Raw genomic sequence first — 20,721 nt, 5'->3', positions numbered from 1 at the left:
TCTTTACTTTTGCAGAGTCTTAAATAGCTGTTTAATGCAGGTTGTCTGTGTTTTATACCTGCATTCAGAGGGAGAGCCAGGCTGAGTGTCCTTACTCCCTTGGAGAAGGACCTAGAACCCCTGTTTCATTGAATTTTTAGTTTTTACACTCACAGTTCTTACTGGTGCATTTGACGTTCTTTTGAGTTGCATGATGTATGTTACTGTACTGTTAAGATGGATTATGAAATTAAATGCACTAAGGAATCATATATATATAAATTTGCTAAGGAATCATTCATATATATACATATAAAATGTTAAAGTACATAAATCACAGGCTAACATTTTCTCCAATTATTTTAATTGTATACAGAATCTGGCATTCTGGAGCTTAAACTTAAAGCACTTATTCTTGATATTATTCATAATATTGATGTGGTGAAGCAGTTAAACCAAGTGCAAATTCATACAACTGAAGACTGGGCTTGGAAAAAACAAGTTAGATTCTATATGAAAAGTGATCACACATGTTATGTTCAAATGGTGGATTCTGAACTTCAGTATACTTATGAATACCAGGTATGCCTTGTGGCAGAAATGTTTAATTTTTCCAGTTAGAAATTATTTACTTTAAAGGAAATTTGCTATTGAATGAAAGTTATTTTAATTTTAGTTGTAACTTTTAAGAGTTTTGTTAGTGTTATTGTCTTCTATTTCATCATACTTAGAAAGATGCTGTATTGGAAAAATTCTATTTACAAAAAAGTTAAAATAATGGCAGTGTTGTGCTGAATTCTTTTAAATGTGCCATTTCTTGAAGTAGTATTTATTTATGTAGACTGAAATATATCTCTAATCCAAAGAGAAGTGAATATTAGGCAACCTTGGTAGAAACAATTTGGTTTGTGTCTCCTTTTACAAGGCCAAAATTAGTTAATATGTTAAAGTATGTTTGTTTAATATCTTCAGTTTGCAAGGTAAAAGAATTTTAAAGCAAATAATGTAATCTATTCTCAAAAAATCCATCTGTATGCTCTTTGCCTTTTTCCATCATAGTGAATCAATCATCAGGATATGTTTGACATTTATGTTAATAAGCATGTCAGGAGAATTGCCTGCTGGCTCTTTCAAAAAGGAAATGAATTTTGAGACCCAAATCTGTCCACTTAAATTGATGAAAAAACTCTATAAAATGCAATTTGAATCTGTTTTTTGAGAATTATTTGGTAATTTAAGATTATTAATTTCATAAGGAATTTTCCAAATTAATTATACTTTGAGATTTCCAAAGTAGTTCTAATTTGTGAAGATGGTAAAATTTAAGGAATTTTAAAATACAAAATAGAATTATTGTATGCAATTGTATTGAGTTGTATTGGAAAGTGTGTAATTGTATACACGTTTTGAATTTATCTGTCTTTGAGGTATATATTTGTGACATTATCAAGAACTTGATTGGGGGATATATACATATGTGTGTATGTATATATATATGTGTGTGTGTGTTTGTGTGTGTATATATATATATATATATATATGGCTGAGTCCCTTCACTGTTCACCTGAAACTGTCACAACATTGTTAATTGGCTATACCCCAATACAAAATTTTTTGATGTTAAAAAACAAAAAAGAACTTGAGAGACTATATGGAAAACCTAACAGTTTATCAGTTGAGGATAGAATAAAATGCATGCTTGAGAAATAACTAAGTTTAATTCCATTTTGTGCTTTAGAAAGTTTCTTTACTAAAGTATTTTTTAGTAAACAACTTTAAATTTTTGTTGCCTTTTAGACTTTTTAACTAGAATCTCTCACTATATGATATTTGTAATGTTGAATAGAATATGAATGTTTGAAATTTATATTTCTCATATAGGGTAATGCTCCCAAGCTGGTTTACACTCCTCTGACGGACAAGTGCTACCTAACTCTCACTCAAGCCATGAAGATGGGACTTGGAGGAAATCCTTATGGTCCAGCTGGAACTGGAAAAACTGAATCAGTAAAGGCTTTAGGTGGACTTCTTGGAAGACAAGTTTTAGTTTTCAATTGTGATGAGGTAGAATAAATAATTATCTAACTATGTAATAGTTATGTCTTAGATGTTTGAAATAGTTTTTACATATTTATATATATGAAATGCTATCTTTTAAATCACTGTACTTCTGAAAATGAAATTTGTTTTGAGAAGTAAAATGGAGAGAGGTTGCGTGTAGTATAGTCTGAAAGCTTTTCTAAAGATAACTATTATAAGACATAATTTTAAATATTGAATAAAGATTTATGTTAGAGTGTAGAAAAACACTTTTTGTAAGGAGAATAGTGAAGATAGGAGGAGAAAATCTTAAATTCATTAAAAGTACCATTTTCAGAGCATTATGTGTAGGATTTATATTTTGACTTAAAGAATAACTAAAACAAAATCTTTAGTTCTTGTGCTTTTCAGAATGCTTTCACATGAATTATTTTGTTTATTCCTTGAAACCACCCTAGTTTTTAAAAGAATAACTATTTATTAATAAAGAACCAAAGGGCATAGATGGATGAAATGATTATCTTCTCACTAAATGATATAAAGTATTAGATTATTATTAGAGTTTTTAATTATGTTTAATGAATATAATTTTAATTGTTATTTTTAAGGGCATCGATGTGAAGTCAATGGGACGAATATTTGTTGGCTTGGTAAAGTGTGGGGCCTGGGGTTGTTTTGATGAATTCAATAGATTGGAAGAATCCGTACTGTCTGCAGTTTCTATGCAAATCCAGACGATTCAAGATGCTTTGAAGAATCATAGATCTGTGTGTGAGCTGCTTGGCAAGGAGGTATACCTACGTCGGAAATTTAAAGAATTAAAATATTTTATAAAACTTTGTGTTACTCATACTCAGGCAAATAGTCTATCTTTATTGCTTCTGGCACCCTTGTTTCTAATTTGTGACCAGTGTGTTAAACCTTTTTACCTGTGAATTGTCTCTGAATTTCTCACCTTTTTTTGGTCCCATTTCCACTATTCGTTTTCAAACTTTCAGTATTGAATAATCCAGTTATAATGTTTGCTAACGTTTATCACTCTATGCTGGCACTGTGCTTAATGCTTTTATATTTTGTTTTACTTAGTACTCACCACAGTTCTTTGAGTTAGGTACTGTTATATATTTTTCACTTTATGGATGAGGAAACTACAGCTTGGTAAGTTAGCATAAGTAGTAGTGTTGGAAATTGAACTCAGGTGTGTCTAACTCTGAAATTCATGTTTTTAATCACTATTCTGTATGAATCTTCATAAACATTTAGCTATTCTACTACTGCTTACTTCTCCACATAGGAAATATACATTCATGTCATTAGAATGTAAACTTATTTGTATATAAAATATAGATTTCTCTCTGTATATGTAATGGTGAACACACTGGAAGTAGAAAGAGCTGTGAAATTATCCTCTTCTCCATAATGACATTTTCACAATATGAGTTTTTCAGGGTAGGCTAAGTAGAACCAATTCCAAATTTCTTGTAACTTCTGAGTTTACCTGAGTAAAATTTAAATGTTTAAACTCTTTCTTCACAAAGAAAAGAGAAACTATTTAGTACCATCAAAATATGTTTTTTCCCCTGTTCATTTTTGTCATTTCCTCCTCTTAGAAAGGAAAATTGTCCTTTTTGCCAACCCAAGCTAAATTTTCCATCTATACTTTGGGATCAGCTTCCCAGGGACTTTCTCTTCAGAGTTATTCCTGTCCTCTTTCTTCCCATTTCTCACTGGCTTTTAGACATAATCACATAATTTTCCTTCTAAATGATGTACAATATTATGTATACTAATACTGTAGTATGCTATTTAGTATAATGAAAACATAAGCAAAGTGAAAGTGAAAGTGAAATTGCTCAGTCTTGTCTGACTCTCTATGCGATCCCATGGACTGTAGCCTACCAGTCTCTTCAGTCTATGGAATTTTGCAGGCAAGAATACTGGAGTGGGTTGCCATTTCCTTCTCCAGGGGATCTTCCTGACCCAGGGATCGAACCCGGCTCTCCTGCATTGCAGGCAGATGCTTTACCATCTGAGCAACCAGGGAAGCCCAAAACATAAGCAAACCTTCCCTTAATTCATCTTTTCTTCCACCATTCTCTTTTTCTTTTCTTTCCTTTATAGCCAGATTTTTTACTCTGCTTCATTGTTGTTCATTCATTGTTTACACATTATAATTCTAATTTTCTATTCTTTCTGCTTTGTTGAAAATACTCCCACTAGATAACTCTTAAGATATTTTACTCTTCACTGTCATAGCGTTTATTAACTATAATTGCTTGACTGTAGTATTCAATAGACTATGAATTCCAAAAGAGCATGAATTATTACTGACTAATTCAGAGTTGTATTGTCTCTGTATACTTAAGAAAGCACCTAACACAGGGAAGACTTTTAATAAACATTAATATTGAATAAATGGACAGTCAAACTGGTTACCGTCACTGAAACTTTCAGCCTCAAAAAACTGAAGAATCTCTATAAAGTAGTATAGTTCATAAGGAGTTGATTATATGTTGAGTAGATGTTTAGCACCCTAGTGGTTACTTTTTGCTAAGGTATAAGATGTGTGTGTAGAAATATGTCACAATAAAACTTCTATTGGCAATATATTTTATAGTTACAGTTTCAAATCCTTGATGCCTGTGTTTTAAATTAATATTTCAGGTAGAAATAAGTTCTAATTCTGGAATCTTTATCACTATGAATCCTGCTGGAAAAGGCTATGGTGGAAGACAAAAACTGCCTGATAATCTTAAACAACTTTTTAGGCCAGTAGCCATGTCTCGTCCAGACAATGAGCTTATTGCAGAAGTTATTCTCTATTCAGAAGGCTTTAAAGATGCTAAAGTGTTGGGCAGAAAATTGGTAGCTATCTTCAATCTATCCAGGTGAGTTTTCTTGTTTTAAATTTTGAAATACTTTGTGTCTCCAATGATATTGTACCTCAGGTATAGATAGGACAGATTTTAGTTTGAATAACAAAAATGTCTGGCTCAAAAGTACTTGTTTTTAAATACTATTGATTTAATTTCACTTTTTTTTTCCTGTAAAACATATTTAATGGAGTACTCTAGCTAAATGATATTTATTAGACTAAACTAAATTTCTGATTTATGAAACTAATTTTCTGATTTCTATGTGTTAGTAGTTGGATTCTGTATCTTTTAGTATGATAATTAAATGAATTTCTTATAGCTATTTGATGCTTTATGATTTCCATGTCTTTACTTAAGGGAACTTTTGACACCTCAGCAACATTATGATTGGGGTTTGAGAGCTTTGAAAACAGTTCTAAGAGGAAGTGGAAATCTTCTTAGACAGCTGAAGAAAACTAGTGTTAAACAAAATGGTATGATTCATTATTTCAATTATAATCTCACTTTTTAAAATAAGTTTTAATTTAGTATAGTTTTAGATTTATATAAAAGGTATACATATAATATAGAGGGCTTCTGAATGTTATGCCCATCCAGTTTCTCCTGTGTTAACATATTAGTATGATACATTTATTAATTCTAATGAACCAGTGTTGATTCATTATTTTTTGATAAAGTCCATAATTTATCCAGATTTTTCATGATTTTTTCTTAATGTCCCATCATAACTTTTAAACATGCATTAAATATTAAACATTTGCAGTATATAGAGGAACAGTCTAGTCCACTTGTTCTCAATCCTTAATGTGAATTAGAATCACCTAGAGGCTTGTTAGGACACAGATTTTTGGATCCTACCCTCAAAGTTCCTGATTTGGTAGGTCTGGAATAGTGTCTGAAAATTTATATAGTCTTAAAACAGCAACAGAAACCTTAGAAAAACATGGAGATTTTCTCTTTCAAGGAGATAGTATACCAAACAAAATTATTCTTTTAAAGAGATATTTTAAGATTTCAAAAAAATGCCTTTTAACCTAAGAATAATTTTAGATTTATTAAAGTTGCAAAGTTGGCATTCCCTTTGTTTCATCTTATTTGTTGTTGTTTATTCGCAAAATCATGTCTGATTTCTTTTATGACCCTGTGGACTGTAGCCCACCAGGCTCCTTTGTCTGTGGAATTTTCCAGGCAAGAATACCAGAGTGGGTTGCCATTTCCTTCTTCAGGGGATCTTCCCGACCCAGGGATTGGACCTGTGTCTCCTGCACTGGCAGGTGGATTACAGGCAGATCTTTACCACTGAGCTACCAGGGATGCCCCCTTTACTGTGGTACACTTGTCAAGACTGAGAAACTAAGGCTGATAGATGAGTATTAACTAAAGTCCAAACTTCATTTGAATTTCACCTGTTTTATCACTGCCGTCCTCTTTCTGTTCCAAGGTTGACTCTAGGGTGCCGTGTTGCGTTAAGTTGCCATGTCTCCTTGGTGTACTCTGCTCTGTGACAGTCTCTCAGTCTGTTTTTGTTTTTATTAATTAAAGTCTGGGTACCCTGAAATTCAGATTTTATGGAAAAGTGTTCATAACTCAGTAATACTTGTTTTTCAGCAGTTAAAAGATAGTTGAGTAAGCTTGCTAATGAACATAATAGCATATGCCATAAATGTTACTAAATTCTAGTATGTAAGTTACTTACTAATAGTGCATATCAAGGCACTTAAAAACTTTACAGTCATTAGATTCATAACTAGTTTTAAAATGAAACTTTTTTTCTAGTTAATGAAAGTCATATTGTGGTACAAGCACTGAGACTTAATACAATGTCAAAGTTTACATTTGCTGATTGCACTCGGTTTGATGCACTGATTAAAGATGTGTTTCCTGGAATCGACTTTAAAGAAGTAGAATATGATGAACTGAGTGCTGCACTAAAGCAGGTCTTTGAGGAGGCCAATTATGAAGTCATATCCAATCAGGTAACTGTCAAGAATACTTCATAATATATTGATCCTTTCTCCTGGTTAATTTTTATTAACTACCTTTATCCTTTATTTTTCAGCTTATCTTTCATCTTTCAATTTAAATCTTCCTCACTCTTTGAAGCCTTCCCTAATTTTCGAATCTAAATTAGATCCCCTAGCTGTGTGCTTTCTTTACCTTTGTAATATATACATTTTAATGTTCAATTGGATGATTAATATTGATTCTCTCCCACCAGATAGTTGTCTCCACGAAAAGTGGGATCCATGTCTATTTTACTGTTTTATTCCCAGTGCCTATAATGGAGTCTGGCACTAATATCAATAGATCTATCATATGTATTTTTGATAGTTGATTATGTATGATTTAAACTTTGACAGTATCTTAGGAGAACTTCACTTTAGTAGGTCTTTTTATGAAGCAAAAATGAATGTTCAAAATGAATACCTTTTCCTCAGAATTTTTTTTTTTTTTTTTGGAGAGAGACAGGTTATAAATGAATGAATGAATTGGCAAAGTGAATAAAATATTGAATATATTTTGTTTGAATGAATAAATGAGGGAAGACAACTGTGAACATTTGATAACTTGCTTCTTTTAAAGAAATATGAAATTAAAGATCATGTTGTGTGTTCAGATTTATTTCATGATTCTTTTATTTACGGCTTTATCTTCCATTGAAGAAATAAAAGGTTTAATTTATATGTTTGAAATAGAACAACTGTTACAGATTGAAAGTGAAATTGTGTATGATTGTACATGGTAAATCATATATGAATATATTTCTTTTCTACTAGATCAAGAAGGCTTTAGAATTATATGAACAGTTACGCCAGAGGATGGGAGTTGTTATTGTTGGCCCGAGTGGTGCTGGAAAATCTACTCTTTGGAGAATGTTAAGGGCAGCACTTTGTAAAACTGGCAAAGTGGTAAAACAGTATACCATGAATCCCAAAGCTATGCCTAGACATCAGTTACTAGGCCATATTGACATGGATACAAGGGAATGGTCTGATGGTGTTTTGACAAATAGTGCTCGTCAAGTAGTTCGAGAACCTCAAGGTTGGTCTCTGTTGTGTGACTCATTGATTTATTTTAGAGGATATTAGAACTTGTCTGTAGTTCTGTCTTTTTTGAGTCTGTACATGACCATAACCTGCGATCTACATTGATATTTCACTTTGGAGTAAAAGACATGTTATTGTTTTTATCTGTACTCTATAGCAAAACTTTTATTATAATAGAAACTTCCAAGCAATCTGGGTAAATTGTAGTTCATAACTAGATTAATCTATTGAATAAATATAATATCTTTGCTTAATTGATACTATAATGCCTCATAAATAAGCAAATTGACAAATTTTTATTTGGGATTAAAATTTGTGTGTGTACACAAACTTACCTCTTTGAATACAGCACTTTCAAGAATTTTGAAAATTTAAGTCATATGATTGTAAGCTTCTGGTCTAAATTTTTGGCTTGGTATTTAACAGAATTTTTAGTCATAATATAAGAATACTCCCTACTCTTTGTTAGGTCACAATTTAACAACTTGCTCACTGCTTCTCCCCTTTGAAGTTACCCTTTTATATATAAAAGAGATTTGACAGTGGTGTATTTTTTACTTCTCATGTAGAACACTGAAGTGTAGCTTTCTCATATTTTCTTAAAGCACTATTACATAGAAAGCATTCATACATTCTAATGACATGGTGGAAGACAAAATGTAAAGAATATCTCACAAGCTTGTGGAAATAGAAATACGTAGGTCTTACTTAAAGCTCAACATTCAGAAAACTAAGATCATAGCATCCAGTCCCATCACTTGATGGCAAATAGATGGGGAAACAGTGGCTGACTTTATTTTTTTGGGGCTCAGAATCACTGCAGATGATGATTGCAGCCATGAAATTAAAAGATGCTTATTCCTTGCAAGGAAAATTGGGACCAATCTAGACAGCATATTAAAAAGCAGAGACATTACTTTGCAAACAAAGGTCTGTCTAGTCAAGGCTATGGTTTTTCCAGTAGTCATATATGGATGTGAGAGTTGGAATATAAAGAAAGCTGATTGCCGAAGAATTGATGCTTTTAAACTGTGGTGTTGGAGAAGACTCTTGAGAGTCCCTTGGACTGCAAAGAGATCCAACCAGTCTATCCTAAAGGAGATCAGTCCTGGGTGTTCATTGGAAGGACTGATGTTGAAACTGAAACTCCAATACTTTGGCCACCTGATGCCAAGAGCCGACTCATTTGAAAAGACCCTGATGCTGGAAAAGTTTGAGGGGAGGAGAAGGGGACGATAGAGGATGAGATGGCTGGATGGCATCACCGACTCAATGGACATAGGTTTGGGTGAACTCCGGGAGTTAGTGCTGGACAGGGAGGCCTGGCGTGCTGTGGTTCATGGGGTCGCAAAGAGCTGGACACAACTGAGTGACTAAACTGAACTGAAGGTCTTGCAAACCATGTTTTCTTTTATTGAGATTTCAGTTCTGTATGTTCATTAAATAAATACAACCTTCAGTTCAGTTCAGTTCAGTCACTCAGCCTTTACCATGGAGTATATCACTGGGTCTTTGTCCAGCTGAGCCAGGATTGCCTATGGGTTCTCCACACATTTGTAGTATAAATTCACATGAAAAACTTCAACTTGTTCAACTCTTTGTTCTTTATATTTGGCTTCAGAAATGTAAAATAATATGAAAATTGCTTCTAAAGAATAATAAATTTTTTTTATTCTTTATTTTTAAATATTATTATCCTTAACGTTTATTTTGCTCTCTCTGATATTTGTTTGAAAATAGATGTTAGCTCATGGATAATCTGTGATGGTGATATTGATCCTGAATGGATAGAATCTCTGAATTCTGTTCTGGATGATAATCGACTACTCACTATGCCCAGTGGAGAAAGGATTCAATTTGGCCAAAATGTTAACTTCGTATTTGAAACTCACGATTTAAGTTGTGCCTCACCAGCTACAATATCTAGAATGGGAATGATCTTTCTTAGGTAAGTGCATTTGTATACATTGTGTTAGAATATTCTCAATTATTATTTTGGTTTCATAGCTAAGTGACATAAGTGATATATGAGTAATACGTGAATATTTGTTTTTTTCATTGTTTATTAACTTCATTGTTACGTTTTTATTCATTCAGAGTTCCTGTTTATTTAGTTGAATTATTTCAGCAGTATAGTGGTATCACAGGAGAAGGACATGGCAACACACTGCAGTGTTCTTGCCTAGAGAATCCTATGGACAGAGGAGCTTGGTGGGCTGCTGTCCATGGGGTTGCACAGAGTTGGAGACGACTGAAGCCACTTAGCATGCATGCATTGGAGAAGGAAATGGCAACCCACTCCAGTGTTCTTGCCTGGAGAATCCCAGGGATGGAGGAGCCTCGTGGGCTGCTGTCTCTGGGTTCACACAGGGTTGGACACGACTGAAGCGACTTAGCAGCAGCAGCAATAGTGGTATCACAATTACTAAATAATTATTTTTTGTTTGCATAAATGAAACAGCAAGTATTAATATTTGTTTTTTCTTTTTTCTATAACTTTTCTTTAAATATTGTGAATGAGTTCAGAGAAGTGAACATACTACTTATGAGCTGGAGGCTAGTAATTTAAAGCTGAAGGCAATGGCACACCACTCCAGTACTCTGGCCTGGAAAATCTCATGGACGGAGGAACCTGGTGGGCTGTAGTCCGTGGTTTGCAAGAGTCAGGCACGACTTAGCCGCTAAACCACCACTGACAACAAAGACTTTATGCTGAAAAGAGTTTAGCAGCTTTCCTTTGTCTGTTTTGAGTGTATCCAATGTAATTTACATATTTACCTTTGATCTTTTATTTCTTTTCCTTATTAAACTGGATAGAAATGTGGGAGGAGAAATTCAAGGACTCAGTATTTACTCGTGTTACTGTGAAGCACTGGTAGAGGACAGGAGAAATGACAGAATTGTGGGCCCTTGTAACTTCTAAAGTTATTCGTCTACAAGTTGTTTTTACTATGATTTTTATAAATGCGTAACATGTAATTCAGAGAAGGCAATGGCAACCCACTTCAGTACTCTTGCCTGGAAAATCCCATGGGTGGAGGAGCCTGGTAGGCTGCAGTCCAAGAGGTCGCTAAGAGTTGGATACAACTGAGTGACTTCACTTTCACGCAGTGGAGAAGGAAATGGCAACTCACTCCAGTGTTCTTGCCTGGAGAATCCCAGGGATGGGGGAGCCTGGTGGGCTGCCGTCTGTGGGGTCGCACAGAGTCAGACACAACTGAAGCGACTTAGCAGCAGCAGCAACATGTAATTTTGAATAAGATGTCAATATTATGTATAATTTCAAACATTGGATGTTACTCAAATAATTAAGTGCTTTGCTAAAAAAATTAGATTTTACTTTAGCATGATTTTCAAGTTTCAGTAGTGGCATGGGAATTTAGGTGGTCAGCTTTTTTGGAGATAGAGAAAAAGAAAAAGTATTTTTAAAGATCTGCATTAAGATGCAGTGCAGCTTGTCTAATGTGCATTTGAATCACCTAGGGATATTGTTAAAGCAAAGATTTTGCTTCATTAGGTCTAGGATGGTACTTGGGATTCTGTAGACCCCAGTTTGGGTAGAAATGGTTTAGATCACTTTGTGGCTAACTTGTAGATGTGTAATTCTTCTTTAATTTATACTTACAATGATAGAGGTGAGGTTTATTTGGTTTGTTTTATAGAAAATAACATTATATATGTGCACACACTTATATGTGCTTATATAAGTAGAAGTAGTGTATACACACTTACATATACAGAAGTAACTAAAAAATGAACTCTTGTATACTAGCAGATAGAGTGCATATGTAGAATAATGTTTATTGGAGCAGAAATTTATTTTGAAAGTAAATTTATGATTTACTCCTAAACAATTTTTTTTGGTCTTATAATTTATTTTTTTTTAAATTTTTTTACTTTACAATACTGTATTGGTTTTGCCATACATTGACATGAATCTACCACAGGTGTACATGAGTTCCCAACCCTGAACCCCCCTCCCACCACCCTCCCTATATCATCTCTCTGGGTCATACCAGTGCACCAGCCCCAAGCATCCTGTATCCTGTATCGAACCTAGACTGGCAATTCGTTTCTTACGTGATAGTATACATGTTTCAATGCCATTCTCCCAAATCATCCCACCCTATTCCCTCTCCCACAGAGTCCAAAAGTCTGTTCTTTACATCTGTGTCTCTTTTGCTGTCTCACATACAGGGTTATCATTACCATCTTCCTAAATTCCATATATATGTGTTAGTATACTGTATTGGTGTTTTTCTTTCTGGCTTACTTCACTCTGTATAATCGGCTCCAGTTTCATCCACCTCATTAGAACTGATTCAAATGTATTCTTTTTTTTTTAAATTTAATTTAATTTTTTTTTTTTTTTTTTTTTACTTTACAATACTGTATTGGTTTTGCCATACATCAACATGAATCTGCCATGGGTCTACATAAGTTCCCACTCCTGAACCCCCCTCGCCCCTCCCTCCCCATACCATCCCTCTGGGTTATCCCAGTGCACCAGCCCCAAGCATCCTGTATCCTGCATTGAACCTAGACTGGCGATTCATTTCTTATATGATATTATACATGTTTCAATGCCATTCTCCCAAATCATTCAGCCCTTGCCCTCTCCCACAGAGTCAAAAAGTCTGTTCTGATTCAAATGTATTCTTTTTGATGGCTAAGTAATACTCCATTGTGTATATGTACCACAGCTTTCTTATCCATTCGCCTGCTGATGGGCATCTAGGTTGCTTCCATGTCCTGGCTATTATAAACAGTGCTGCGATGAACATTGGGGTACATGTGTCTCTTTCAGTTCTGGTTTCCTCAGTGTGTATGCCCAGCAGTGGGATTGCTGGGTCATAAGGCAGTTCTATTTGCAGTTTTTTAAGGAATCGCCACACGGTTCTCCATAGTGGTTGTACTAGTTTGCATTCCCACCAATAGTGTAAGAGGATTCCCTTTTCTCCACACCCTCTCCAGCATTTATTACTTGTAGACTTTTCACCTATGGACACCTTATCTTCGACAAAGAAGGCAAGAATATACAATGGAGTAAAGACAATCTCTTTAACAAGTGGTGCTGGGAAAACTGGTCAACCACTTGTAAAAGAATGAAACTAGAACACTTTCTAACACCATTCACAAAAATAAAATGGATTAAAGATCTAAATGTAAGACCAGAAACTATAAAACTCCTAGAGGAGAACATAGGCAAAACACTCTCCGACATAAATCACAGCAGGATCCTCTATGATCCACCTCCCAGAATAGTGGAAATCAAAGCGAAAATAAACAAATGGTATCTAATTAAAATTAAAAGCTTCTGCACAACAAAGGAAACTAAATAATTTTTAATGTTTGTTAATATGTTTCAGTGATGAAGAGACAGATCTTAATTCTCTGATAAAATCTTGGTTGAGGAATCAGCCTCCTACATATAGGAATAATCTTGAAAACTGGATTGGGGATTATTTTGAAAAGGCATTACAATGGGTTCTAAAACAGGTAAGATAATTATAATATTTCATAATTATTTAGGCAGAAAGTATAATGACTGACTGTTGGTTACATTCAACCGCCTTCTAGTGGCGTTCTGACAGAATGTGGGGGTGTAGTGAAGGGTAGATGTCTTCACTGCTCTCCCACTGTATTTCATGGTATAACTTCTATTGTGTTACATCTGAAAATACTTTAATTCTTCCATCCATGATACCTTGCAACACTTATCTAAAAATCTTGAAAACTGGCATGCCTTTTGAAGTTTTACTAGCAAAATGATCTTTCTGCCCCATTTTACCATGTCAGCAAATACTTGCCTATATATCATGCTAAATATAATGACAATATTAAAGTGGAGAAACATGATGAGTTATTTATAATATTATTGAAACATTTGTTTATTTAGCAAAAATTTATTGCTTTTCAAATAGATGTCCTTGATGAAACTTTGCCAGGTGAACATTAATAAGACAGTCCCTTTCACTGAGAAGGGTTTGTGTCACAGAGGAAACTGACATGGGAAAAGATAATCACAATATAACAGGATGAAGAGAGAATTGCTGCCTTCTAGGAGAGTTTTAAAGATGACATACAATTTTGAATTTGAAGCATGAATAGAAGTTTAGCATGCAAAGAAGACAATATTCATGTACTTACATGATCTTTTCAAATTTTGATTTCTCTCATGTCATTGTTTGTATAAAAAATAAACATAAAAATAGAAACAATAAATAGCAATGAGTTTTTGTAAAGATGATTGTTGATATGAACTTAATTTAGAGGTTAATACTTCAGGGTTGGGCAAATCATATAGAGAAATGGCAATTTCACTTTAGTTTTCTAAACTTTTTTCTTTCCTGACTTTGTAAAGATGAATGGTGGAGGACTAGGGACTTGGGCGAAATGACGCAAATGAGATAGGTTTCCCTGGAGACTTCAGGGAAGAGCCACTCCCCCCAGCCCTCGGTCTGACGGAGCTGTCTGCCTCCTTGTGCTTCTGCAGCAATGTACTACGCCTTTCAACTATAATTGCTTTCATGTAACTGCAGGCACCTTGAGGGCAAAGATTAAGCCTGTTATACTCCTTATTGTATCCCCAGAAGCAAAGTATGGTAATAACAGTGTGGTGAATAAGAGTATACAAGCTTGCGACTTCCTGACAGTCCCGTGGTTGAGACTTCACCTTCCAGTGCAAGGGGTATACTTTTGATTCCTGCTTGGGAAGCCACGTAAGATCCCACATGCCTCATGGCCAAAAAACATAAAACAGAAGCAGTATTTTAACAAATTCAATAAAGACTTTAAAAATGGTCCATATCAAAAAAAAACCAAAAAACAAAAAACTTAGAAAAATGAATATATGAGATTAGTTAAATAACTGATGCCTATGTAGCACCTTTTCAGTAGGTGTGTTGTTATTTTGTGAGTATAAAACATACAAACCTAACCATGCTTTCCAGGGCGGGTGCCCTGAAGTCATCAGCTTGCATGCTGTCAAGTGTTGGAATGAGAGATGTAGCACTGCATAGAATGCATTGACTCTTTGACTCTCCCCTATTTGGGATTTGTGACACAGACTCGATGACAGGATAATATTTTTAAACTATAGAGTGGATAACCAAAGATTTAGTTAGAAAATAAAGTGATTCTATTCTCAGGTCCTTGTTCTTGTGTGAGAGTTTATCTGTTGAGTGTTCCTTCTTTCTTTATTCTGTGCTTTGTTTACCATGTTCAGATTCTGAGAGATATACCATAATGAATGCTCTAGTCAAGTGTTGATTTTATTTATAAGTAGAGGTTTACTTTCTTATATTTAGCAAATTAGACAATCTAGAGGAAAATATGTCAGTTTCCTTTTCCTTTATCTTGCCTTTAAAGCTTAGGACTCAGTGTGGCCTAAGGTGCTGGATTTCTATCCATCTCCTTCTGTTTTCCCCCCTTTTCCCATCCTATTTCTGTTCTTTGAAAATTATTTATTATGCAGGCAGAGAGATTTTTTAAAATGTAAATTTAGTCATTTTATTCTCTTAAAGTTTAAAGGCACTGAAGATACAATTTGCACTCCTTATCATGGCCTATGCAGTTCCGCATACTCTGGCCCTTGCCTGCCTTTCTGTCTTGAATCACTCTGCCTTTGCTTGTTCAGGCATATGCTTCTTTTAATTCCTTAAGTGTGCCCATTGCTTACCTTTGCATATGCTGAGTTCTCTGTAGCCAGATAGGTCTCACTCTTCAAATATTAGCAATTGTCATCTTCCTTAAGGACACCTTGAGTCCTCAGCCTGAGTTATCCTTTCTCAAAACACTCTCTTTTTCTGCTCTATAACTTCTACCACAGTGAATTAACCATTTCCTCTACTAGACTTCTGGAGAGGGAAATGGCAACCCACTCCAGTATTCTTGCTTGGAAAATCCGATGGACAGAGGAGCCTGGAAGGTTACAGTCCACGGGGTTGTAAAGAGTTGGACATGACAGAAGCGACTTAACATAGCATAGTATGTCTGTTAGAGTTGACTTCCATTAAAACAAGCTGCTGCTGCTGCTGCTGCTAAGTCACTTCAGTTGTGTTTGACTCTGTGCGATCCCATAGACGGCAGCCCACCAGCCTCCCCCGTCCCTGGGATTCTCCAGGCAAGAACACTGGAGTGGGTTGCCATTTCCTTCTCCAATGCATGAAAGTGAAAAGTGAAAGGGAAGTCGCTCAGTCGTGTTTGACTCTTGGTGACCCCATGGACTGCAGCCCACCAGGCTCCTCCATCCATGGGAGTTTTCAGGCAAGAGTACTGGAGTGGGGTGCCATCACCTTCTCCAATTAAAACAAGTGCTCTGTTTAATTCTCCCTTTAAAAAAAGCTACCTAGCACTACATACAGATTCTAACTATTACTGGTTTTCCCTGTTAACTACACAGGGCCCCAGAGGCCCATGGATCTCAATAATCTATACCACCTGAGTCCAAAAGTTTCATTTTAAAATTCTGTATAGAGGAAAAGCTCCAAATTGTTTTTAAGCTGCCTTTACTAACGTTTTTTGGTCCAGAACCATTAATCTAGCCTTTGCCTCTAGCTTCTTTTTTTTAAAATTAGTTAATTTATTTTTATTTTTGGCTGTGCTGTTTCTTTGTTGCTGTGTATGGGCTTTTTCTAGTTGTGGTGAGCAGGGGCTACTCTGTAGTTGAGGTGTCTTATCTTGTTTTTTAATTATCAAGAAGAAATGAGGAAGTGTTATGTTTAGACTGATATTCATTGATTTACCTTTTTAAAAAATTTTTTTCAGGTTTAGGAAGTAAGCAAACTGTGTGTCTATTTGAGGACTCACGCTTACGGCTAGAAATACATAATTGTATTTTTATTATTACTGTTTATTTTCAATGTTTATGTATAAGTTGAAATCTAAATTTTCTACCACTTGAGTAGTGGGATAAATTTAAATATGATCCTTGAAAAGATGAGTAAACAATCTATGTATGGTGTTAATTTGCTTGTTAATATTTTCCCTTTGTCTGTAATATGGATTTTAATCAACAGAATGACTATGTGGTAGAAACAAGTTTGGTTGGAACTGTGATGAATGGATTGTCACATCTACATGGATGCAGAGATCATGATCAATTTATTATTAATCTCATAAGGGGTCTTGGTGGAAATCTGAACTTGAAGTCACGTCTGGAATTCACCAAAGAGGTAGTACACATTTAAAGCCTATGTTTAGTCATTTTTTGTTAATTTTCATTGACCCTGGGTGTGTGCATGCATGCGTTCTAATAAGTCGCTTCAATCGTGTCTGACTCTGTGCAACCCGTTGGTGGTGGTCTGCCAGTCTCCTCTGTGGGATTCTCCAGCCAAGAATACTGGAGTGGGTTGCCATGACCTCCTCCAGGGGATCATCTCAACCCAGGGATCGAACCTGCATCTCTTACCTCTACCTGCATTGGCAGGTGGGTTCTTTACTACTAGTGCCACCTGGGAAGACCTGGATATAGCATTTGGAAGTTACACGTTTAATACAATAATAATACATTTATATTTGGCTTCCCTGGTGACTCAGTGGTAAAGAAACTGCCTGCCAATGCGGGAGAAGCTAGTTGGATCCCTGGATTGGGAAGATCCTCTGGTGAAGGAAATGGAAACCCACTCTAGTATTCTTGCTGGGGATATCCTGTGGACAGAGGAACCTAGTGGGCTACAGTCCATGGAGTCTCAGAAGAGTCAGATATGACTTAGTGATTAAACAATGACAGTCTTATAGTGAAATGGTTCTTCAGAGGGATGTTAAATGTGACTAAATGAGATGATCAATATAAAGTGCACTTGGAAACAAGTAATAAACAGCAATGTTGGCTGCTGTACCTGTCTTTAAAAGTAGACAAATTTTCAGCCTTGATTGGAGTGGAGTTTGAGAGAGAATGGGTATATCTATATATGTGGCTGAATCATTTCACTGTTTACCTGAAACCATCATAGCATTGTTAATTGGCTATACCCCAATATAAAATAAAAAGTTAAAAAAAAAAGTGGACCAATTTGACTTCATAGGAAGGACTCTTTTTTTTTTTTTTGAGAAAGAGAATTAAAACTTATGAAGCCAAAATACTATGTATTATTTGATTCTCTTAAACCATTGTTTAATAAGATTAAGTGGTGGGATTCTTTCTCAAAAGAAATTATTCTTAGAAGCACAATATTTAATAAAACAGAGCAAACTGACATGCTCCAGGTAGAGTAGGAAGCTCCTAAGTCTCTCTCTCTCACTGCCACTATCACTTCTGAGAAACCTCAAACCTCAGAGTTGCTAGCTCTCTGACTGCGTTTTGAAATCTGCTGCTTCCACATTTGCACTTTGGCCTGTCAAATGTGAATAAAGTTATAGATTGAGAAGGCTTATACTCTGTTTAGTATGGACTTCTCAGGTGGTTCAGTGATAGAGAATCTGCCTGCCAATGCAGGAGATGTGGGAGATGAGGGTTCCATACCTGAATGAGGAAGATCCGCTGGAGGAGGAAATGGCAACCCACTCCAGTATTCCTTCCTGAAAAAGCCCCCAGACAGAGGAGCTTGGCGGGCCACAGTACGTGGGGTCGTAAAGAGTCAGACACGACAGACACTGAGCATGCATGAATACATTTATATACAGATTTTCTTTGAACTATGATGGGATTACAGCCAGATAAACTCATAATAAGTTGAAAATATCCTAAGTTGAAAATGTGTTTACCTCCTCTAACCTATCAAATGTCATGACTTAATACAGTCTGTCTCAAAGTGCTCAGAATGTTAGCCTACTGTTGGGCAAATCATCTAACACAAAGTTTACTTTATAATAAAGTGCTGAATAGTGTGTAATTTCTCAACTACTATGCAGAAAGTGAAAGACAGTGTGGTTTTAAGTATATCGGTTGTTTACCCTGGTGATTGTGTGGCTGCCTATGAGCTGCAGTTTGCTTCCACTCACTGCTGCTGCCCAGCATCATAGGACGGTATCATACCTCATATCACTAGTCTGGGAAAAGATCAAAATTCAAAGTATGGTTTTTACTGAATGCATATCACTTTTTCCCTATTGTAAACATGGAAAATCATAAGTAAAGCTATTGTAAGTTGGGGACCATCTGTATAAGTACATAGGTTCAGTTCAGTTCAGTTTAGTTGCTCAGTCGTGTCCGACTCTTTGCGACGCCATGAACCAGAGCATGCCAGGCCTCCCTGTCCATCACCAGCTCCTGGAGTTCACTCAGACTCACATCCATCGAGTCGTGATGCTATCCAGCCATCTCATCTCTGTCGTCCCCTTCTCCTCCTGCCCACAATCCCTCCCAGAATCAGAGTCTTTCCCAATGAGTCAGCTCTTTGCATGAGGTGGCCAAAGTACTGGAGTTGCAGCTTTAGCATCATTCCTTCCAAAGAACACCCAGGACTGATCTCCTTCAGAATGGACTGGTTGGATCTCCTTGCAGTCCAAGGGACTCTCAAGAGTCTTTTCCAACACCACAGTTTAAAAGCATCAATTCTTCGGTGCTCAGCCTTCTTCACAGTCCAACCCTCACATCCATACGTAACCAGTAGGAAAACCATAACCTTGACTAGACGGACCTTAGTCAGCAAAATAATGTCTCTGCTTTTGAATATGCTATCTAGATTGGTCATAACTTTCCTTCCAAGGAGTAAGCATCTTTTAATTTCATGGCTGCAGTCACCATCTGCAGTGATTTTGGAGCCCCCCAAAATAAAGTCTGACACTGTTTCCACTATTTCCCCATCTATTTCCCATGGAGTGATAGGACCGGATGCCATGATCTTCATTTTCTGAATGTTGAGCTTTAAACCAAATTTTTTACTCTCCTCTTTCACTTTCATCAAGAGGCTTTTTAGTTCCTCTTCTCTTTCTGCCATAAGGGTGGTATCATTTGCATATCTGAGATTATTGATACCACCCCCGATTATTTTATGAAATGTTAATAATACCATAAAATACCATAAACTAGTTCAAAGAAGAAATAAATATATATGTACCTATGTACCTATATGTATGTACCTATGTACCTATATTATGTATGTACATATATATAGTACCTATATATGTATGTGCCTAAATATTTATGTACCTATGTACATATATATTTATTTTCTTCTTTGAACTAGTTTATGGCATTTTATGGTGTTATTAACATTTTATAAAATAATTGGGGGTGGTGTTTGGTGAGCAGCTCTCTTGAGTATGTGGCGGTGGAAGGAGGTTGGTATCCTGGACAAAAGTGGAACTTTCATACACCCTGCCCTGTACGTCTTTTCCACTTGACCATCTGTTCCTGGATTATGTCCTTGATCATAAGCCACCAGTCTGGAGCTGAGGAATCCAAATCTGGCTGCCAGGAGAAATCCAGAAGAGCCAAAGAGCCCAACCATGTCAGACCTTCCTGTAGCCACACACACACCTCAAACCCTGAGGAAGTGAGTGAGGATCAGTGGGAAGAAGACAGCCAGCCAGAGACCAAGCCCTGAGCCTTTAGAGTGGGAGCGCTGACTGCAAGGCCTAGACTACCAGAGAACTCCTAACCCTAGGGAGTATCAAATATTAAGAACTTCCACAAAGGAAACGACTTGAATACAAGACTAACCACCAAGTAACACCCTGTGCAAACAAAAACAAGACAAAAATACAAGCCCAATCATCAGCAGACAGGATTACCACCACACTCAGCCCTGCCCATCAGAGGGAAAAAACAAACTCAGCACAAATCTCACTGTATAATGAAGTGTACACAAACCACCAGACCAACCTAAGGAGGG

General features: G+C 36.0%; 1 protein-coding gene across 1 annotated transcript in view; it reads left to right on the top strand.

Annotated features, from left to right (window-relative positions):
- The window catches only part of DYNC2H1 (dynein cytoplasmic 2 heavy chain 1), a 388,661-nt gene that overhangs the window by 73,791 nt on the left and 294,149 nt on the right, over window positions 1-20,721 (top strand). The window contains exons 32-41 of the mRNA XM_068988126.1: window positions 356-561; window positions 1,861-2,043; window positions 2,628-2,810; window positions 4,684-4,907; window positions 5,253-5,368; window positions 6,672-6,871; window positions 7,673-7,937; window positions 9,683-9,890; window positions 13,312-13,441; window positions 16,963-17,118. Of these exons, the coding sequence (XP_068844227.1) occupies window positions 356-561; window positions 1,861-2,043; window positions 2,628-2,810; window positions 4,684-4,907; window positions 5,253-5,368; window positions 6,672-6,871; window positions 7,673-7,937; window positions 9,683-9,890; window positions 13,312-13,441; window positions 16,963-17,118 (1,871 nt within the window). The remainder of the gene's footprint in view (window positions 1-355; window positions 562-1,860; window positions 2,044-2,627; window positions 2,811-4,683; window positions 4,908-5,252; window positions 5,369-6,671; window positions 6,872-7,672; window positions 7,938-9,682; window positions 9,891-13,311; window positions 13,442-16,962; window positions 17,119-20,721) is intronic.

This window comes from Capricornis sumatraensis, chromosome 16 (assembly GCF_032405125.1).
Source record: "Capricornis sumatraensis isolate serow.1 chromosome 16, serow.2, whole genome shotgun sequence".
Lineage (NCBI taxonomy): Eukaryota > Metazoa > Chordata > Mammalia > Artiodactyla > Bovidae > Capricornis > Capricornis sumatraensis.
Note: the sequence above shows the minus strand (reverse complement) of the source record. Positions and strands in the feature narration are given on the sequence as shown.